The sequence below is a fragment of the Rhinoraja longicauda genome, chromosome 42 (genome assembly GCF_053455715.1).
Source record: "Rhinoraja longicauda isolate Sanriku21f chromosome 42, sRhiLon1.1, whole genome shotgun sequence".
NCBI lineage: Eukaryota > Metazoa > Chordata > Chondrichthyes > Rajiformes > Arhynchobatidae > Rhinoraja > Rhinoraja longicauda.
The window spans coordinates 2,383,728-2,403,493 of NC_135994.1; the positions used below are offsets into that span (position 1 = coordinate 2,383,728).

The window sequence follows — 19,766 nt, forward strand, 5'->3', positions numbered from 1 at the left end:
ATGGGTGGCACTTCTCTCCCAAGATGCTGCCTGGCCCGCTGAGTTACTCCAGCATTTGGTGTCTACCTTCAGCTTGTTCCATATGTCCACTGACCTCTGTGTGAAGCATTACTAAGCATTAAGTCAGCTATTCAACTCGACTCTTCCATTCTGGAGTGGATTTTATCCTAACTTGTAAGTGTGACTAAGGGGTGTCTTTTATTCTTACAATTTTACATTTTGCTTTCTGTGAACTGATTACTGGCATTTGAATGGTTCACCAAGAACAAGTGGTAATGTTTAAACAAATCAATGCTTTTAATTGGGAACTTCATTACTGGAGATGAAATTCACTTTGGGCAGCAGTACAAAGCTGGATCGAAAAAGAACATTTGAATGGTGTGAAGAGCATGCTGCCAATGCTCTGCACTATGTATCAGAGGTTTATTTAATCTATCCATCGCAAAGCCTTCAATCCAGCGTCCACATCGGGATTGGAGTCCAATGCATTTGTGTATATATTGCCATTTATAAAATTAAGTACTTTCAAGTCGTTGTATACTGAAGCAGAGCTTCTCATTTGTAAGGCCTTCCATTTTTTACTAGGTGAACCAGAGTTGTGCTTCAGGTCATCTTTTGATATGATTTGTGATGTGCTTCTACTTAGATTACTGCTGTTCGTGCAATAGTTCCTAACAGGAGTAACAATGAGATCATCCTAGTATTGCAACATTATGACAATTGTGTAGACAAGGCCGTGCAAGCTTTTATGGAAGGTAAGACTTTGTTCTTTTTCTCACTCTGAATATTCTATGCAACTAATTTCAATTTAGTTCCAACCATATGCGGTGCCAATAGCTATTCAAATTAAGCGTAAAGATCAGGAGTTTCGAACTAAGGTGTGTGAAGCATAGGATAAATTCAAATCATGAGTCATATGATTAGCTCGGTTCTTCAGTGATCCAGTATATTCATCTACATTTTTGGTGATACTTTGAATCTGGACAAACAATGGCACCATTGGAAATCTTTTCATTGTTGAACCTTTTTGTATAGCTTTGGTATGTGTGCAATAAATACAATGCAAACTGTTAGTGATTCCGTGAGCTGTATTCAAACTTCAATTACTGGCGTGCTTTATTAAATTTGAATGTTGGAGCAAACAATCTATGGTTAAACCAACAGACACAAAAAAACCTGTTGCATTTTGAATAGTAGTCATCCTTTAGCTATTTCTAATGACGTAATGTAAGCCAAAAATGGTATCTGTCCCACAGCTGCTCAAATTCTGACGTGGCAGCTTGGAACCTGAAGCTTTATTCCACATTGGCAGTCAATACCTGGCACCTGCACAGTGATTCTGCCGACTTGCTGTATTCTTAACTTCTTGATCTGGCACTAAAATTTCATCATTCGTGTTCCAGTTGTCTTAAAACTAGGTTTGCATTTTGTTTTCTCACATTTTGTGTTCTGTGTTTCAAAGCGGAATTAGTCATCAGGAGTTCTGCCAACTATGACTAAGAATTATTTCCCATATCACAATTGATGTGCACCTTTGCCAAAATATATTCTGTATCTTCCCTTTTGCTCTATTATACTTGAGCTTGATTTGATTGTATTATAGCATTATGTGATCAGTTTAGATGGCATGCAAAACAAATCTTTTCACTGTACTTCGGTACTTATGATAATAATAGACCTAAACCTAGTGCAGAATTCCTCCTACCAATGTTTCCTGGTGGACTTCCAGACAGATTTATGAAGAAAAAAAATCTGTATGCTTTGCTTTCTTTACCCTTCTCCCTATCTAATTCCCCCAAAGGGATTAGGGCTCCTTTGCATAGGGCTTCAAATATGTTTTAAGACAAATCAAAGTGTTGAACATGGATCATAACATTTTCAAACTAAAATCCACACGTTATCCTTTGATGCTAATCTAGTTCCGACTAAGGCTGGTATTGGAGATTGGCACGAACTGGGCCTTCAGAGATCCAGACTGTAATGTTGTATAATATTAAGAACTATCTACCGCTTTTCCTTATTTTTGTAGTTTTTAACTATTAGAAACCACTGTGGTATTTCCATTTCCTACACTAGCTCTCTCTAAGCCGATCTGAATGTCATCGCCAAATCATGCTGACGTAGCAGTAAAAAAACTGCTGAAATTGGACATCCAGAATGAAAGCAGAAAATGGCCTGGGTCAGGCATCATAGAAAAATAGGTGCAGGAGTAGGCCATTCGGTTCTTCGAGCCAGCACTGTCATTCAATATGATCATGGCTGATCATCTAAAATCAGTACCCCATTCCTGCTTTTTACCCATATCTCTTGATTCCTTTTGCCCAAAGAGCTAGATCTAACTCTCTCTTGAAAACATCCAGTGAATTGGCCTCCACTGCCTTCTGTGGCAGAGAAATTCACAGATAAGCAGAGGGACGATTGGTGTTTCAGGCCAATGACTCTTCCACATAATTGGAAAAGTGAGAAAACAAGTGTCATTGAAGGGGGGGGGGGGAAGGGGGAAGGCCGCAACAGTTTCTGTGTTACGGTGCAGGCCATGGTTGTCAACCCAAACATTACTTTAAATGTTCAGCAGTTAAAACCCAAGAGAAAAGCATCAAAGGAACAAATTGAAAATGTAGAGGAAGAAAAGTGCTGGTTGCCTGAAATTGTTGAAATCAGTGAAGTCAAGGAGGATGTGAAAGATTTGGGTCGGGCATCATTGCAACAGATTAGGTCGTCATAAACAGGTCTGAGTGGCAGAATTACATGGACACACGACTAGAACCTCTGGGTCATCCAATGTACATATGTTAGATCAGACTTGTTGCTAACGTCCACAATATGAAAAAAAATATTGACCTTTTTAATATTCCTTTTTGGATTTTTATTTTTAAAAAGTGATAGCTATTTACAGAATGCTGAAACGCCAAATAAACATCACCAGTGCAAAATGCTGATATTTCATATTTTGGTCCTGCCAATAAGATAACGACTGAAACAATGAAAAGGTTTCTAAAATCTGTTTGTGACATTTTGAAAATTGCATCATGATATTTGATGTGCTTTTTGAATAATTACTGTAATTTAATTATTTTCATTTAATCAAGGTTCTGCCACAGAGATACTAAAAGAATGGAGTGTAACAGGGAAGAAGAAGGTAAGGAACGTGACATATGAACACGAGGAAACCACTCATCCCCCTTGAGGCTGTTCTGCTGTTCAAATGGATCATAGTTAATCTGTACTTCAAACCCTTGTTAAATCTCACCAATTAAATCCAGATTAAAATTTCCTACCTCCCAACCAATTTTCAATCTTATTAGACTTCCTAATTGAAAAGCAGTAAGCAGTGGTTAAAGCAGCCAACTGTTGCGAGAGAATCAAATCATAGGATGGTTATAACATAGGAGTTAATTTAACCCTTGGAGTCTTTGCCAGCTTCCATGGAAGAGCGTTCTAGCCACCTGCCCTCTTCCTATTATCCCTGCAAGTGCTTCCAAATAAAAACAAAATGCTGGAGTAACTCAGCGGGACAGGCAGCATCTCTGGAGAGAAGGAATGGGTAACGTTTCAGGTCGAGGCCCTTCTCGACGCGAAACGTCATCCATTCCTTAGTCTGAAGAAGGGTCTTGACCCGAAACGTCACCCATTCCTTCTCTCCAGAGGTGCTGCCTGTCAAGCTGAGTTACACCAGCATTTTGTTTCTATCTTTGGTTTAAACCAGCATCTGCAGTTCCTTCCTTCACAGTTCTTCCAGATATCTCCTTTTGAAAGCCACAGTTGACTGCTTCCACTAGTATGTCTGGTATGTCCTTGGTACTATCCAGACTCTAACCGTGAGCAATGTAAAACTGTTTTCTCATCTCTCCTTTAGTTCTAGTCTATAGACCTTTACTCTATTTCTCCTGGTTCTTGATCCTTTTACCAGTAGGAATAGTTTCAATCCCCTGTCTATGCCCTTAATGATTTTAAATACCTCAATTGGATTCCCTCATAACCACCTCTTCTCCAAGGAGAACAATCCCATTTTTTCCCAAGTCTTTCCGATTAACTGAAATCCCTCATTCCTAGAATTGTGTTTGTAAGTAACACCCGCTCAAGAGACTTTTGCAGTTTTCCTAAAGTGAGTTGCCTGGAATTGGACACAGTACACCAGTTACAGAGAACTTGTGTTTTATAAAGCTGAATCTGCTCTTTTTGCTACCAGCAATCTAATGTCCATGTTGACTGCTGAGCAAAATGCTATGTATTACTGCTTTGATATTAAATTGCAGCATGGCAATATGATCATGGCTGATCATCTAAGAAAATGCATTCTGCCGCTGCCGCCCACAAGGCCGACGAGGCCGAACTCAACGCGGTATCGCTGAAGCTCCCTACATTTTGGAACTCGCAGCTGTGGGTTTGGTTTCGACAGGCCGAATCCCAATTTTACATCCGCGGCATTACAACCGAGGAGACCCGCTATCACTTTGTGGTAGGCGCCCTGGACCGGCGGACGGCCGGTCCGGTCGCTCCTTACCTGGATAAACCGCCGGTGGTGAATAAATACACATAAATACAAGAAGCTGCTGCTCCGGATCTACGGGCCGAGCCGAATGCAGCGCGCCTGTCAGATCCTTAACATGGGCGGGCACGGCGACCGCATGCCCGTGGCAAGTCGCTCGCGAGAGGAACACTGCGCCCACCTGCGTCTACTCTTCCAGCGCCTCAGTGACCATGGCCTCTTAATTAACCCTGGCAAATGCCAATTTGGGCTTCGGGCCATCAACTTCCTGGGGCATCGGGTGACCCTGCACGGAGCGGTGCCTCTGCCGGACAGGGTTGAGGCAATCTGCCAGTTCCCGCGACCTGCGACAGTGCGTGGCCTCCAGGAGTTCTTAGGGATGGTAACATTTTACCACAGGTTCGTTCCGGCCATTTTACCACAGGTTCGTTCCGGCGGCGGCCAAACTTTTGTGGACGCTTTTCCAGTTGCTGATGGGCAAGCAACGGGGGATACAGTGGGACGCCGTCGCCACGGCGGCTTTTGAAGGGGCGAAGGAGGCCTTGGCTCGGGCGACAATGCTCGTGCATCCGTCGGCCGACGCCGCCACAGCCCTTACCGTGGACGCCTCAGACTCTGCGGTCGGTGGCGTGTTGGAACAGCCGGTTGCCGGCCTCTCGCCTTCTTTAGCCGTCACCTGAGCGCTGCTACAGCGCTTTCGACCGGGAGTTGCTCGCATTACACCTCGCAATGCGGCACTTCCGGTACATCCTCGAGCCTTCACGGACCACAAGCCCCTCACTTTTGCGTTCGTGAAGGTTTCGGATCCTTGGTCCGCCCGTCAGCAGCGCCAGCTGGCGCCTATTTTGTAGTATGCAACGGACGTCCGACACATCACTGGGAAATGCATCCTCGTGGCGGATGCTTTGTCCCGTCCGACAATTGCAGCCGTGCTTAACCCGGCCTCGGGAATAGATTACTCCACCTTGGCGGCGGCCCAGCTGGCGGGCGATGGGATGCCGGCGTACCGCACCGCGATCTCTGGCTCGATGCTTGAGGACGTGCTGTTGGGTCCCTTGGGTTTCATCCTCTGTGACGTGTCCATGGGTCAGCCGAGGCCTATCGTTCCGGTGGCCTGGCGCCGTCGTGTCTTTGAGGTGATCCATGGGCTGGCCCACCCATCCATCCGGGCCACAAGGTTTATGTGGCACGGACTTCGGAAGCAGGTCGCTCGCTGGGCCCGGGAGTGCATCCCGTGCCAGACATCAAGGGTGCATCGCCACGTCCGTGCGCCCGTTCAGGACTTCGCAGTGCCACGCCGGCGATTCGATCACGTACATGTGGACATCGTGGGGCCGCCTTCGCCGTCCCAGGGTGTTTCACACCTGCTTACGGTGGTTGACCGTTTTACGCGGTGGCCGGAGGCCATCCCGCTCACGAACACTTCAACTCGGTCGTGCGCTCGTGCCCACGTGGCAACTTGGGTTGCCTGCTTTGGCGTTCCACTTCACATCACGTCCGACCGGGGCGCCCATTTCACGTCGGAACTGCGGCCGCCATGGCCCGCCTGTTGGGGACACAGCTCCACCACTCAACAGTGTACCATCCTCCGTCAAATGGGTTGGTGGAGTGGTTCCACCGCTGTCTGAAGGCTCGTCTCATGGGCCCGGGGTGGATGGACAAGTTGCCATGGGTCCTGTTGGGGATTCGGACGACCCCCAAGGAGGATCTGTCATCGTCCTCCGCGGAGTTGGGATATGGTGCTCCGCTTACCGTTCCTGGGGAGTTTGTCCCAGCTGCTGATGGGTCCCAGGAACCCCCGTCATCGGTGCTGATCCGCTTGCGGGAGAAGGTCGGCATCTTGTCTCCCATCACAATGTTGCGTCATGGAGTGGTCCCTTCCCATATGTCACTGCCGCTGATGAGCTGCCCGTGCGTTTTTCTTCGCTGTGACTCCCACAGGTCGCCCTTGCAGTGCCCGTATGAAGGTCCCCTTCGCGTGCTGCGGCACGGGACTACTACTTTTGATTTGGACATGGGAGTCCGGCGCGAAACTGTGTCTGTGGCTCGTTTGAAACCGGCCCACCTGGACCTGAGCGAGCCACTCCAGCATTTTGTGTCTACCTTCCAAACTGGGTAGTCAGTTGATGGCTGTTTGAATGTTGGAAATGTTGTAGGGGTGCTGTTTTGATGAGTAAATGCATTTTACATATATAGGGTGGGTCTGTAAGGAAAGGGCAAGGATATCCTGTCTTTCACCAGATCCCTATACAGTGAAGAAATCTTTTATATTGGCGCTGGATGCAGTAAAGAAAACAATCTTAACGTGTTGGGAAAGCTATGCAAACTTGCCACGGCTAATTGTGACTTGCAAATAAAAATAATACCTTCAAGGTTTGACTGTCTTTAAACAATGCTTCTTCCTTTTTTAACAATACCTAGCACAAGAAAAAGAAGATTAAACCAAAGCCAAAAGTCGAAGCAGAACCAGAGCAATTGCAGTCAGATAAAAGTACAGCTAATGGTGGTGAACTGTCTGCAGCTTCTTCTGAGAAGGAGGAAATAAACGGCTATCACATGAATGGGTCTGTGAACGATGATGAGTCGGTGGATTCTCTCACTGAACACCTGGAGACCCTTTCCGTGGATGCCCAAGAGCTGGAAGATTCTGAATCATTGACTCTCGAAATAGATGGTATGGTGCATCTAAATTTTGTTCAAATTAATACTCTTGTCTTAGGAAAAAAAACTGCAGATGCTGGTTGAAATCAAAGGTATTCACAAAAAGCTGGAGTAACTCAGCGAGTCAGGCAGCATCTCGGGAGAGAAGGAATGGGTGATGTTTCGGGCCGAGACCCTTCAAGGGTCTTTATGTTTTGAATACACTATTTTCCCCACAATGTTTTAATTCTTTTTTATTTGTTTGTTTTATTATACTCTTGATCTCTCCCAAATAATTGCAAGCATTTATGTTTGTTTTTGGTAGTGGGTTGACGAATCTGAAAGTGTTTCACTATATACACACATAAACTAAATATAACACTGAAGCTTGTTAGTGATGATGCACTCTGACTTCAATATTCCAGCCACTGCCAAAACACAACTTAATAATGGTTTTGTGATGCTTTTGATTTCCTTGGTCCTTGTGTTCATGACGTGAACATCAATGCCATTTAAGCCTTGAATACTCTTAGCACAGAATGATCCAAAAGTCAAAAAATTATCCGTATTAAAATGTCTTTGTACACATGCAGTACATTAAAAAGAACTTGTGCTGACAGTGAATGAAAGCATTGAAACAGATTTTGCAAATTATTTATTAAAACTTTACTCATTTGTCGCAATGCAATTCACTACCAACTGTTATTTATGTGTCTGTTCTAGGCTAATTATTTTTTGCTACTGTATTGATGAGGAATGCTTGAATATCTCGTCTTCATTGTTGTTTGCTTAAACTTTAGTTTTGGTCCCGTCCCCCCATAAATTTCCCCCTTTCAATTAGGGGGAGAAAAAAAATAGCTTGTTTATTTGTGCATTACTCCTGCAGATGTTAACTTCCTTTTGTTTGGTCAGATCATTTTGTAACTAAGCTGGATCTTGGTCTAAAATAAAACTTTCTCTTTATCCGGCAAATCTTCGAATGAGGTAGTTTCCTTGCATAAAGTCGGTCTGTTTACTGTAAACTGTATTGAAATGACACATCTTTTGAATTTTCTAACTCTTATATCTTAACATAATATGGAAGTGGTGTCAAAGCAGTTTTTTTCCCTTCATTAAAAATGTTTGTTTTTGAGTACAGAATTCATCCTGACAATACCCTTAACTACTATTTTTCAGAATCTGCAATAGAAAATGAAAAGTGTAAATCTGAATCAAAGCACCAGCCTAATCAACAATTTCACCATAGTGCCCATTCTTCACGAATACAGCAACAAAGACATGCAGCCAAGTTCAGATCACGAGCTTCTTCAGGTTCACAGTCCTCTGCCTCTCTTTCCTTAGTCATGCCAGATGATGGTGCATTTGTTTCATCTAAAAATAAAAAAATAGGTAAGGGGTATTTCCAAAGCATTTTGCATGAAATAAAATACTGAAATTTAAACCTGGTGAACTAGTTAAGCTTCAATTTGCAACAAGGGGGGTTGTGGCAATGGGGGAGAATGTTGGTCATATGTGTGGTTCATTGTTGGATGTGGTGATTCCACATGTGCCAAAGAACTATTGTATAACTGGGTAGGGAGTTTGCTTGTATAAAATAACATGGTGTACAGTGTTTGGGACAAAGACCCATCATTATTTATTTGCCTCTGTCCTCCACAATTTGAGATTTGTAATAGACAATATCACATGTGGTTAAAGTGCACATTGTCAGATTTTATTAAAGGCCATTTTTATACATTTTAAAATTACAGCTGTGTTTATACATAGTCCCCCCATTTCAGGGCACCATAATGCTTGGGACACATGGCTTCACAGGCGTTTGTAATTGCTCAGGTGTGTTTAATTGCCTCCTGTATGCAGGTATAAGAGAGCTCTCAGCACCTAGTCTTTCCTCCAGTCTTTCCATCACCTTTGGAAACTTTTGTTGCTGTTTATCAACATGAGGACCAAATTTGTGCTAGTGAAAGTCAAAGAAGCCATTATGATACTGAAAGACAAGAATAAAACTGTTAGAGACATCGGCCAAACCTTGGGCTTATCAAAATCAACTGTTTGGAACATCATTAAGAAGAAAGGGAGCACTGGTGAGATTACTAATCGCAAAGGGACTGGCAGGCCAAGGAAGGCCTCCACAGCTGATGACAGAAGAATTCTCTCTATAATAAAGAAAAAATCCCAAACACCTGTCTGACTAATCCCACACCTGACTCCTGAAGAGTGTTTCTGATTTGTCATTGACCACTGTCTGCAGAAGACGTCATGAACAGAAATACAGAGGCTACACTGCAAGATGCAAACCACTGGTTAGCTGCAAAAATAGGATGGCCAGGTTACAGTTTGCCAAGAAGTACTTAAAAGAGCAACCACAGTTCTGGAAAAGGGTCTTGTGGGCAGATGAGACGAAGATTAACTTATATTAGAGAGATGGCAAGAGCAAAGTTTAGAGGAGAGAAGGAACTGCCCAAATCTCAAATTGTGGAGTACAGAGGCAAATAAATAAATGATGGGTCTTTGTCCCGAACATTATGGAGGGCACTGTATATCAGAGATGGTGAATTCAGTTCAACCAGTCCTTGGCTTGAGAAGTGAAGAGGTTTAGGGAGGGAATTTGAGAGCTCAGCAATGTGGAAGCTGATAGCATGGCTCCCAGTGGTGGAGTGAATAAAGTCAAATGATCTATTTGGATGACCTCGTGTTTAAGGAGCAGTGAAGAGACCTGGCCTTTTTTTTTTCCTGTGGGTTTATCCTCTGTTCTGATGCAAATCTTTTCTACACTTTTCTCTCTTGACTCCACATTCCTAAAGCAATCTAGTTTTGTCAAGAGCTTAGAGAGAACTAATAAAGCTAGACTTGTGCCAACAAGCTAGACGTATTACTCAAATAATGGCCAGCTGTGTTTAAATGACAGCATTCTGAGAGCAGCCTTTTTTGGAGTGGAATTCAACAAATAACGTTAGTATTATGTGACGCCTCAGATTATGTTCAGTGTTGGATTCATGAAAGATCTGACGGTGCAATTGTAGCATCTACTTTGTGCTATATGCGCTCTGGCAGTGTCTTTGAACCATGAGATATGCAACAGAACTCTGAGCTGACACATCCTCAGAATATTTATTTTATAACCTAACCATTTTATAAGTGAATTTGAGGCTTTTGCTTAGTATGTTTGCTTCAGTGCCATAACTGAAAACTGGAATCCATGTACAATTATAGGCTGAATCATTATTTTATGGGAATGTATTGCAGCTTTGTGTTCCATTTCTATATTGCTGCATAATTATACTTGGATTTTCGTTTGTGTGGAGCTCAAGAACATCCCAGTTTTTGCCGCTTTTGTCAGCGTTGACCACTTTCATGCTAGATTAGTTCGATTTCAGCTATAACTTAAAGCACGCTTATTTTCTAATATAAGAAGATATATTAACCCTAGCTTCAAGACCCCACATTTTACCCAACTTTGCCAGCTGACCTGGTCACGTATGAGGATCTTGTTTGTGGAATATTATTGCTTTGAACCCAGGTTCACTGTAAACTATTGAACTAGTTTGAGACTATCCATGCCTATTTCTTTTAGAATTCCAAAGGCGAGTATTATCCCTGTGTGTGTGGTCTCTTAATGAATTACTTGCAATCATCCCAAGATATTCTTGCAGGCTTCTGCGCATGGATTGATATTGATTAGATGTTTTCACGTTTGTATTTAGATTATTTTAATATTAGAAGCATGAAGGGGTGTTTGGAAATCTACAAATGGGAGCATAAATTTACATCGTTAATGTAACTTCCCCAATTAGAGATTGTCTCTGGTTAACTTTTTCCAATGTTGGTTAAATGTCCAACCTTATTTGGCAAGGCAAAATGGATAAAGTTTCATATCTTTGTTAGTTTCTTCTGTGATATTAACTTATGAAAGTCTTTCCCAGTTTGCACCAAATGGGTTAAACGAGGGATAAAAGGTCTGTGCAAAGATCATATGTCAAGGTAACATGCATTTAACCAATTGTAGTTGTGTTTGTACATTTATCACTATAATTAATCGTAGAACAAACAGCCTTCCAATTTCGGAATCGTTCCAATGTTTAGCAACAAGTGGGATTAGTAACCAAGCTTCTCCATTTATTAGCATATATGATGTCCCAATTTACAAAGAAACCATTCTTTGAAAGGTTGATCCTCAAACAATATAAAAATATTATGCAGTAATTTTGAATAATTGTGAGTGTTGCCAGAAATAAATTTTAGTTTCACCTGGTCAATTCCAAGAAATCAACGTTGCTCCAAGTACCGGCGTAGAGTGATCTTCTATCCAGCAGGATCATTATCCAGGTTTTAAACGCTGCCAAACAGTCGCATCTGAAACTGCCATTTGCTTGACAACGTGTAATGTTCTTAAAACCATTGAACTGTGCAGGTGTAAGGTGTGAAATTGCTAGGTTTGTTATTTGAAATTACTGAACCATTAAGCTGCTGGGCAAAGTTATGCAACTAAGGTTATTGTATTGCGCAAGACTATAATTTTAAAGTTTAGAGGGTTGGAGGGTTGGGGCACATCCGAAAGGTCAACATTCTTGACATAATTTGTAATATGAGTATTTTTATCTTGGATTGACTATCGTCATAAGTAATAGGAGCAGAATTCAGCCATTTGGCCCATCAAGTCTACTCCGCCATTCAATCATGGCTGATCTATCTCTCTTTTAAGCCCATTCCCCTGCCTTCTCCCCATAACTCCTGACACCCGTACTAATCAAGAATCGATCTGTCTCTGCTTTAAAAATATCCATTGACTTGGCCTCCACAGCCTTCTGTTGCAAAGAATTCCACAGATTCACCACCCTCTGACTAAATTGTCTTCAGAACTGTGACTGCTATGATGGGTTGTCTTACAAAAATAAAGTAAGAGTACCCCTCTACTTTTGAAGTAACTATGTTGGATTGATTTGAGGTGTAGCACCAACTTTGGGTTATTTTGTTCCTCTGTGTTAAGGTCTAATTCAGAAAATCAGAATTTCAGAATTCATGAAATTCAGAATTCATGCATTGGGTTGAAATCTCCATCTTAATTGTTAAAAAAAATTGATTGGGATAAGGGATTGTCTTCTGAGTTGAGCATTGAGAAAGGAATACATGAAAGTCCATCACCATAAGCAAAGACAAGATTGATGGTGGTCACTGTCTCCTTCCTGTCAAAGCCACAGTTGTGTTCTCCCCGTCCTGCCCTACAAGAGACGATGCCACTCAGACTAGTCTTACTTTGCTTGATGCTTGCAGAGTGATCCAGTCTACTCGTCTTTGTTCTCATTGGAAAAAACACCTGTGGTGTTAAAATGGTTTATCAGATAATTCTGTTTTTTGAGAGGCGAGGGACAGACTGAATTAACAGCAGCCATACCGAGTTTGATTCATTCTGCCTTCCAGCTGTGTTGCTGCAGCACCAAAGAATTGAGCAAAATGTTTCTGGCCGATAGCTTTTTTAAAAAACTGTATCCAGGAACAGGACTGACGGCATTCTTCCATTTTGTTCAATTGGCTTTGACATGTTGAACTCGGGCTAATGATTTCGCTGAATGTTTAATGAGTGCATTTATTGAAACCCACTTTCAAATACTGACCATTTTTTTCTTTGTGCTCACGGCTGAGTCACAGCTGTGACCCAAGATTTGCAAATGCTGAATGGAAAAATCTTGTCAAGTTTGTTAGGTGTCCAGATCCTGGTTCCTGTGCAATCAGATGTACACCGACCGACTGGTCGGTTATTGCCAGAGCTAAAGAGGATTAACCTATTTTTATTCGAGTTAAGATCTAAATCTGCATTAATCAATGTTCTAGTTAATTCTTTAGCAGATAACTAAAGACACTCGATATTTGGCTCCAATATTTAAACACCAAGGATTTGACCTGTTGGTTCATAAGTTCTAGGAACAGAATTAGGCCATTCTGCCCATCAAGTCTACCCTGCTATTCAATCGTGGCTGATCTATGTTTCCCCATTCTCCTGCCTTCTCCCCATAACTCCTGACACCCGTAACTAATCAAAGTTGGTGGAAAGCTATAGCTCTTGCTGTTGGATTCAGTACAATGCCGTGTCATGCAGACCGGTGGATTTAACATGCGTTTGCCAGAATCTATCCTTTACAACATTGAAGAAATCTGCTCGGGTATTCAGACCTGTGCATGACTACAACTGATTATGACCCGATTATGTTCCGAGCTACACAGGAACACACTGAGAATGCATCTCAGTGCATTGTGGGAAAATCAGGCAATCTTTAACGAATGTCTAAACTGAAACTTTGTCCCAGCTCCCTTTGGAAGTGGAACCAGACAGTATTATCACCTGGACATCCCTTATTTACAAATGTTTGTCTGCAAAATCAATCGTGACCTCTAAACCAAGATCATTGTAACTTTTATTTGGTTTTGTCAACTTTTCATGGTCATGACCAGTTGTTCTTCTCTGTCCCACATCATCACCATCTGCCTCCATGGATTCTCTTTGGTACTTTTTCCAAAAGGCTTTTCTCTCTAATTATTAGACTCAAACTTTAGACATCTTTTTGTTATTTCCACTTACAATCTGTTGCACTAGCGCTCATACAATTGCATTTATCTAATAACCAGTCTTGCATATGGCCACTGGCCTCCCGAGAGTCATGTAATCTATTTATATTGTGGAACTAGTTCATTCTGCCTGCTAGATATTATGATATCAGGGCAGAACCAATTGCTTCTGCATAGTTGTCTTTGGGGATTTGATTTAATTTTTGTCTTTGTCTGTTATTCCTTGCTCAAACAAACTCCGAATGAAAAAGAAAACACTGATTTGTGGAATGTCCTGTTTTTAAAAATTAAATATTGAACACCCCCAGTAATGTGTTGAGCTAACACAAAATTCTCCTCTGCACAGAACTGAAGAAGTGGTACACTGTCAGAGATGCTCCCTTTTGAATGAATGATTAAATCATGACCCTAAATCTAAAATGTGCAGGAAGGAACTGTAGATGCTGGTTTAAACAAAAGATGGACACAAAAAGCTGGAGTAACCCAGTGGGTGTAAAAGATGCATGGTACAATTTAGACATCAGGAAGGGGGAATTCTCCATGTACTGCCCAAAATCCCTCGACCAACATCTCAAAAACAAACAATCTGGTCATTGCTGCAGTACTGTTTATGGGAGTTTGTGGTGGGCGAGTTATTTGCCAGAACTGTCAATGCACACAATGACTTCAAGTTCCTCACTTGTTGCAACAGACTTTAGGATGTCCCGAGGTTGCAAAAAGTTTGTTCGTGAAGTTATCTTTTACGGTTGATGCATTAATGTTGAAATGGATGTGTTTTTGTTAACATAATAGTTATAGTGTAGTATATTGGAAAGGAATGGAAACAACTCTGCCTCTACCTCTGCGCCTGATGGTGAGGAATATAGTTTCATTATGGGATCAGCTGTGTGATGTTTTGATCATTGTTCTCTCTGCATCATAATCACAACCGTAAGCTTGCATGAAGAGCTTTAATATAAGCATCCGTACCATTTCAGCTGCATTAGTAGTGTTGTTTTGCAAGTTCCCATACCCACATTTCTATTGTGTAGGAAGGAACTGCAGATGCTGGTTTAAACCGAAGATAGACATAAAAACATTTCTCCTCTTCTCTTTCCACACCCTCGGTTTTTAATCACACATCAATAGAAACAGGAAAAACTTAGGATTGAGTTGTTCCAGCATTTTGTTTTCATTGTTTTCTCTGAATTTGGAGCAGTTTGCTTCTACAAGTTGTTAGAATTCACTTTTCATTTTTGTTTTCGCCAGGTACTAACATAGAAAAGTCAGCAAAAGACTTGCAGCGATGTACTGTGTCTCTCGCCAGATATCGGCCACTCATTAAGGAGGAAATGGACGTTTCTATAAAGAAGATGAAGGTGGCATTTGCCGAAATACAGAACTGGTAGGTGAATCAGTGAAAATAAATTACCTTTGCCTTTAGAAGAACACAGCGAGTCAAGCAGAATCTGTGAAAGGGAAATGGACAGACAATATATCAGGTCAGGACCCTTCAGACTGAGTCAGGCATGTGAAGTTTCCGCGGATTTCCGTGTTTTTAAAATCCATTTGCCGTGCTTTTTGCATAATTTCCGCGTTTTTCATTTTGCCAAAATCACGTTTACCAACGGAGAAATCGGAACGGCGGGAAAAAAAGAACATAAACTATGTATAGACTTTCATGAACACTAGGGTTCTGCTAAAGGTCGCTAGGGGTTCCATGAGAAATCCCCCGCTCCCTGGAAGTCTACCCAAAAATGTGGCACCTAGGCTAGGCAAGGCAGCCAATCTCGACCTCATCGGGACTTCCACGGCCGATCGGTGGGTTGAATTTGCAACCTGCGGCCGGGGCTCTGGAACTCCAGCCCAGCTGGAGCCAGCACATCTACCCCCATAGCCGACTTCCTTGGCCAGCTGGATAAACCAGCAAAGTTCTGGAATCAAGAGTGCCAGAAAATCAGTGGTGGAACTGTAATGAGTAAATATTAAATTTAAGTGCAAGATTATATAACTAAATTAAGACGAGGTTAAAATATAAAACACAGCAGAAAAGCCAATTACCACCTTTTTGGGCTGATTATCAATTAATGTGCGAATTTACTTAAATGTTATTAGTATAAGGAAATAACTGCAGATGCTGGTACAAATCGAAGGACCGAGATGAGAAAACATTTCTTCACACAGAGAGTGGTGAGTCTGTGGAATTCTCTGCCACAGAAGGTAGTTGAGGCCAGTTCATTGGCTATATTTAAGAGGGAGTTAGATGTGGCCCTTTTTGCTAAAGGGATCAGGGGGTATGGAGAGAAGGCAGGTACAGGCTACTGAGCTGGATGATCAGCCATGATCATATTGAATGGCGGTGCAGGCTCGAAGGGCCGAATGGCCTACTCCTGCACCTATTTTCTATGTTTCTATGAAGGTATTTATTCACAAAATGCTGGAGTAACTCAGCAGGTCAGGCAGCATCTCTGGAGAGAAGGAATGGGTGACGTTTCGGGTCGAGACCCTTCTTCAGACCCGAAACGTCACCCATTCCTTCTCTCCTGAGATGCTGCCTGACCTGCTGAGTTACTCCAGCATTTTGTGAATAAATACCTTCTAAATGTTATTAGTATACAGTGACATATTCACATAATTTTGTAATGTCTGTTTTTACTTTGAAATGCACTGAAAGAGGCGTGAAATTTTTACCCCTGCTGTATGCCTCGCACAAGCATTTTTTTTCACCTCACTCGCATGCCTGTGGAGTAGAGGGGGAGATGGATAGTAGAGAGAGGCGACTGGAAGGAGTGAGGCAAGAGCTGGCAAGTGATTGGTGGATCCGGGGAAGGAGGGGTTGATTAGCTGGGGGACAGAAGGGTGGAAACAGTCACCAAGGCTGGAGGTGATAATTATATCCTGTTGTCAGACCACACCTTTGAGTCCAATAAATGGAAGTAAAATTACACTTGAGTGCTTTAAGAATCTACCTTTCCTCAACTATGAAAGCCTATGATCCTGTATAGTTTTAATTTTAGTTTGTCAGCACCACCCTCTTCTTACTCCCAACCCTGCCCTGAATTCCAACACAACAATTGCCAAGTGCTCTTGGGGCATTGCAACTAATACCAAACCTTTGACTTTCCTGCATGTGCAGTTTCCATCAATAGTTGGCAGAAAAAAAATTCTGAAAGGAAAATAAACGTTAATTCCAGTTTTGGAGTTGGAAGCAGGGCTTTCAGCCCACTGTCCAGGGTGTCAAGTACCATTCCATGCTCATCCCTTTTTGCCAGCACACGGCCCTTGGCCTACAATGACTTGTGATTCAAGTACTCACCTCGATACTTTTTTCAATGCTGAGAGCGTACCTGTTTTCACTGTTGTCTCAGGCAGCGTGTCCCACTCTGCAGCCACTCTTTGGGTGAGAACAAATTTCCCTCTGATCTCCTCTCTCCCTCTTCACCTTTGCCTATATCCCACGGTTTTAGACATCTCCAATATGGGGGAGAAAGTCTTCCCTCCATCTCGGCTCCATGGAAAAACAAACCCAACCTATCCATATCTAAAGGACACGCGAACTGTTGTTTGTATCTACCCGTCCAGTCTGCAGAAGGGTCCCTTCCCAAAACGTCACCTATTCGTTTTCTCCAGAGATGCTGCCTGACCCGCTGAGTTACTTCATCTTCTGTCTATCCAGCTTCTCGGCTCATTTACGCCAATTTGTCATGTCCATCCAATTAACCACAGTCCATGAACTAAACTGACAACCTTTCCGCTGTGCTCATTGCAAATGATTTGTCATATAACATATAACATATAACAACTACAGCATGGAAACAGGCCTGTCCGGCCCTACCAGTCCACGCCGACCATTCTCCCTGACCTAGTCTCATCTACCTGCACTCAGACCATAACCCTCCAATCCCCTCCTATCCATATACCTATCCAATTTACTCTTAAATAATAAAATCGAGCCAGCCTCCACCACTTCCACCGGAAGTCCATTCCATACAGCCACAACCCTCTGAGTAAAGAAATTCCCCCTCATGTTACCCCTAAACCTTTGTCCCTCAATTCTGAAGCTATGTCCCCTTGTTGGAATCTTCCCCACTCTCAAAGGGAAAAGCCTACCCACGTCAACTCTGTCCGTCCCTCTCAAAATTTTAAAAACCTCTATCAAGTCCCCCCTCAACCTTCTACGCTCCAAAGAATAAAGACCCAACCTGTTCAACCTCTCTCTGTAGCCTAAGTGCTGAAACCCAGGCAACATTCTAGTAAATCTCCTCTGTACCCTCTCCATTTTGTCGACATCCTTCCTATAATTTGGCGACCAGAACTGCACACCATACTCCAGATTCGGCCTCACCAATGCCCTGTACAATTTCAACATTACATCCCAACTTCTATACTCGATGCTCTGATTTATAAAGGCAAGCATACCAAACGCCTTCTTCACCACCCTATCCACATGAGATTCCACCTTCAGGGAACAATGCACAGTTATTCCCAGATCCCTCTGTTCCACTGCATTCCTCAATTCCCTACCATTTACCCTGTACGTCCTATTTTGATTTGTCCTACCAAAATGCAGCACCTCACACTTATCAGCATTAAACTCCATCTGCCATCTTTCAGCCCACCCTTCCAAAAGGCCCAAGTCTCTCTGTAGACTTTGAAAATCTACCTCACTATCAACTACTCCACCTATCTTAGTATCATCTGCATATTTACTAATCCAATTTGCCACACCATCATCCAGATCATTAATGTAAATGACAAACAACAGTGGACCCAACACAGATCCTTGGGGCACTCCACTAGACACTGGCATCCAACCTGACATACAATTGTCAACCGTTACCCTCTGGTATCTCCCATTCAGCCATTGTTGAATCCATCTTGCAACCTCACTATTAATACCCAACGATTTAACCTTCTTAATCAACCTTCCATGTGGAACCTTGTCAAATGCCTTACTGAAGTCCATATAGACAACATCCACAGCCTTGCCCTTATCAATTTCCCTGGTAACCTCTTCAAAAAATTCAAGAAGATTAGTCAAACATGACCTTCCAGGCACAAATCCATGTTGACTGTTTCTAATCAGGCCTTGATTATCCAAATAATTATATATATTGTCCCTAAGTATCTTTTCCATTAATTTTCCCACCACAGACGTCAAACTAATAGGTCTATAATTGCTAGGTTTACTTTTAGAACCTTTTTTAAACAACGGCACAACATGCGCAATGCGCCAATCTTCTGGCACCATCCCTGTTTCTAATGACGTTTGAAATATTTCCGTCATAGCCCCTGCTATTTCTGCACTAACTTCCCTCAATGTCCTAGGGAATATCCTATCAGGACCTGGAGACTTATCCACTTTTATATTCTTCAAAAGTGTCCGTACCTCCTCTTCTTTAATCCTAATTTCCATCACTACTCTACTTGTTTCGCTTACCTCACATAATTCAATATCCTTCTCCTCGGTAAATACCGAAGAAAAGAAATTGTTTAATATCTCCCCCATTTCTTCCGGCTCAGCACATAGCTGTCCACTCTGACTCTCTAATGGACCAATTTTATCCCTCACTATCCTTTTGCTATTGACATATCTGTAGAACCCCTTGGGGTTTACTTTTACATTACTTGCCAAAGCAGCCTCATATCTTTTTTTCGCTTTTCTAATTTCCTTCTTAAGATTCCTTTTACATTCTTTATATTCCTCAAGAACCTCATTTACTCCCTGCCGCTTATATTTATTGTATATCTCCCTCTTTTTCCGAACCAAGTGTCCAATTTCCCTGGAAAACCACGGCTCTTTCAAATTATTATTCTTTCCTTTCCACCGAACAGGGACATAAAGACTCTGTACTCTCAAAATTTCACCTTTAAATATCCTCCATTTCTCTATTATATCCTTTTCATAAAACAACAATTTCCATTTCACTCCTTTTAAATCCTTTCTCATCTCCTCAAAATTAGCCTTTCTCCAATCCAAAATCTCAACCCTTGGTCCAGATTTGACCTTCTCCATAATGATATTGAAACTAATGGCATTATGATCACTAGACCCAAAGTGCTCCTCAACACATACCTCCGTCACCTGACCCATCTC

General features: G+C 42.3%; 1 protein-coding gene across 4 annotated transcripts in view; it reads left to right on the forward strand.

Moving 5' to 3' along the window:
• LOC144612037 (spermatogenesis-associated serine-rich protein 2-like) overlaps positions 1 to 19,766 on the forward strand; it is a 79,101-nt gene that overhangs the window by 33,809 nt on the left and 25,526 nt on the right. For all 4 annotated transcript variants that reach the window (XM_078431512.1, XM_078431510.1, XM_078431513.1 and 1 more), the window contains 5 exons: positions 647 to 755; positions 3,090 to 3,139; positions 6,911 to 7,163; positions 8,306 to 8,518; positions 14,939 to 15,074. In XM_078431512.1, coding sequence (XP_078287638.1) covers positions 647 to 755; positions 3,090 to 3,139; positions 6,911 to 7,163; positions 8,306 to 8,518; positions 14,939 to 15,074 — 761 coding nt within the window. The remainder of the gene's footprint in view (positions 1 to 646; positions 756 to 3,089; positions 3,140 to 6,910; positions 7,164 to 8,305; positions 8,519 to 14,938; positions 15,075 to 19,766) is intronic.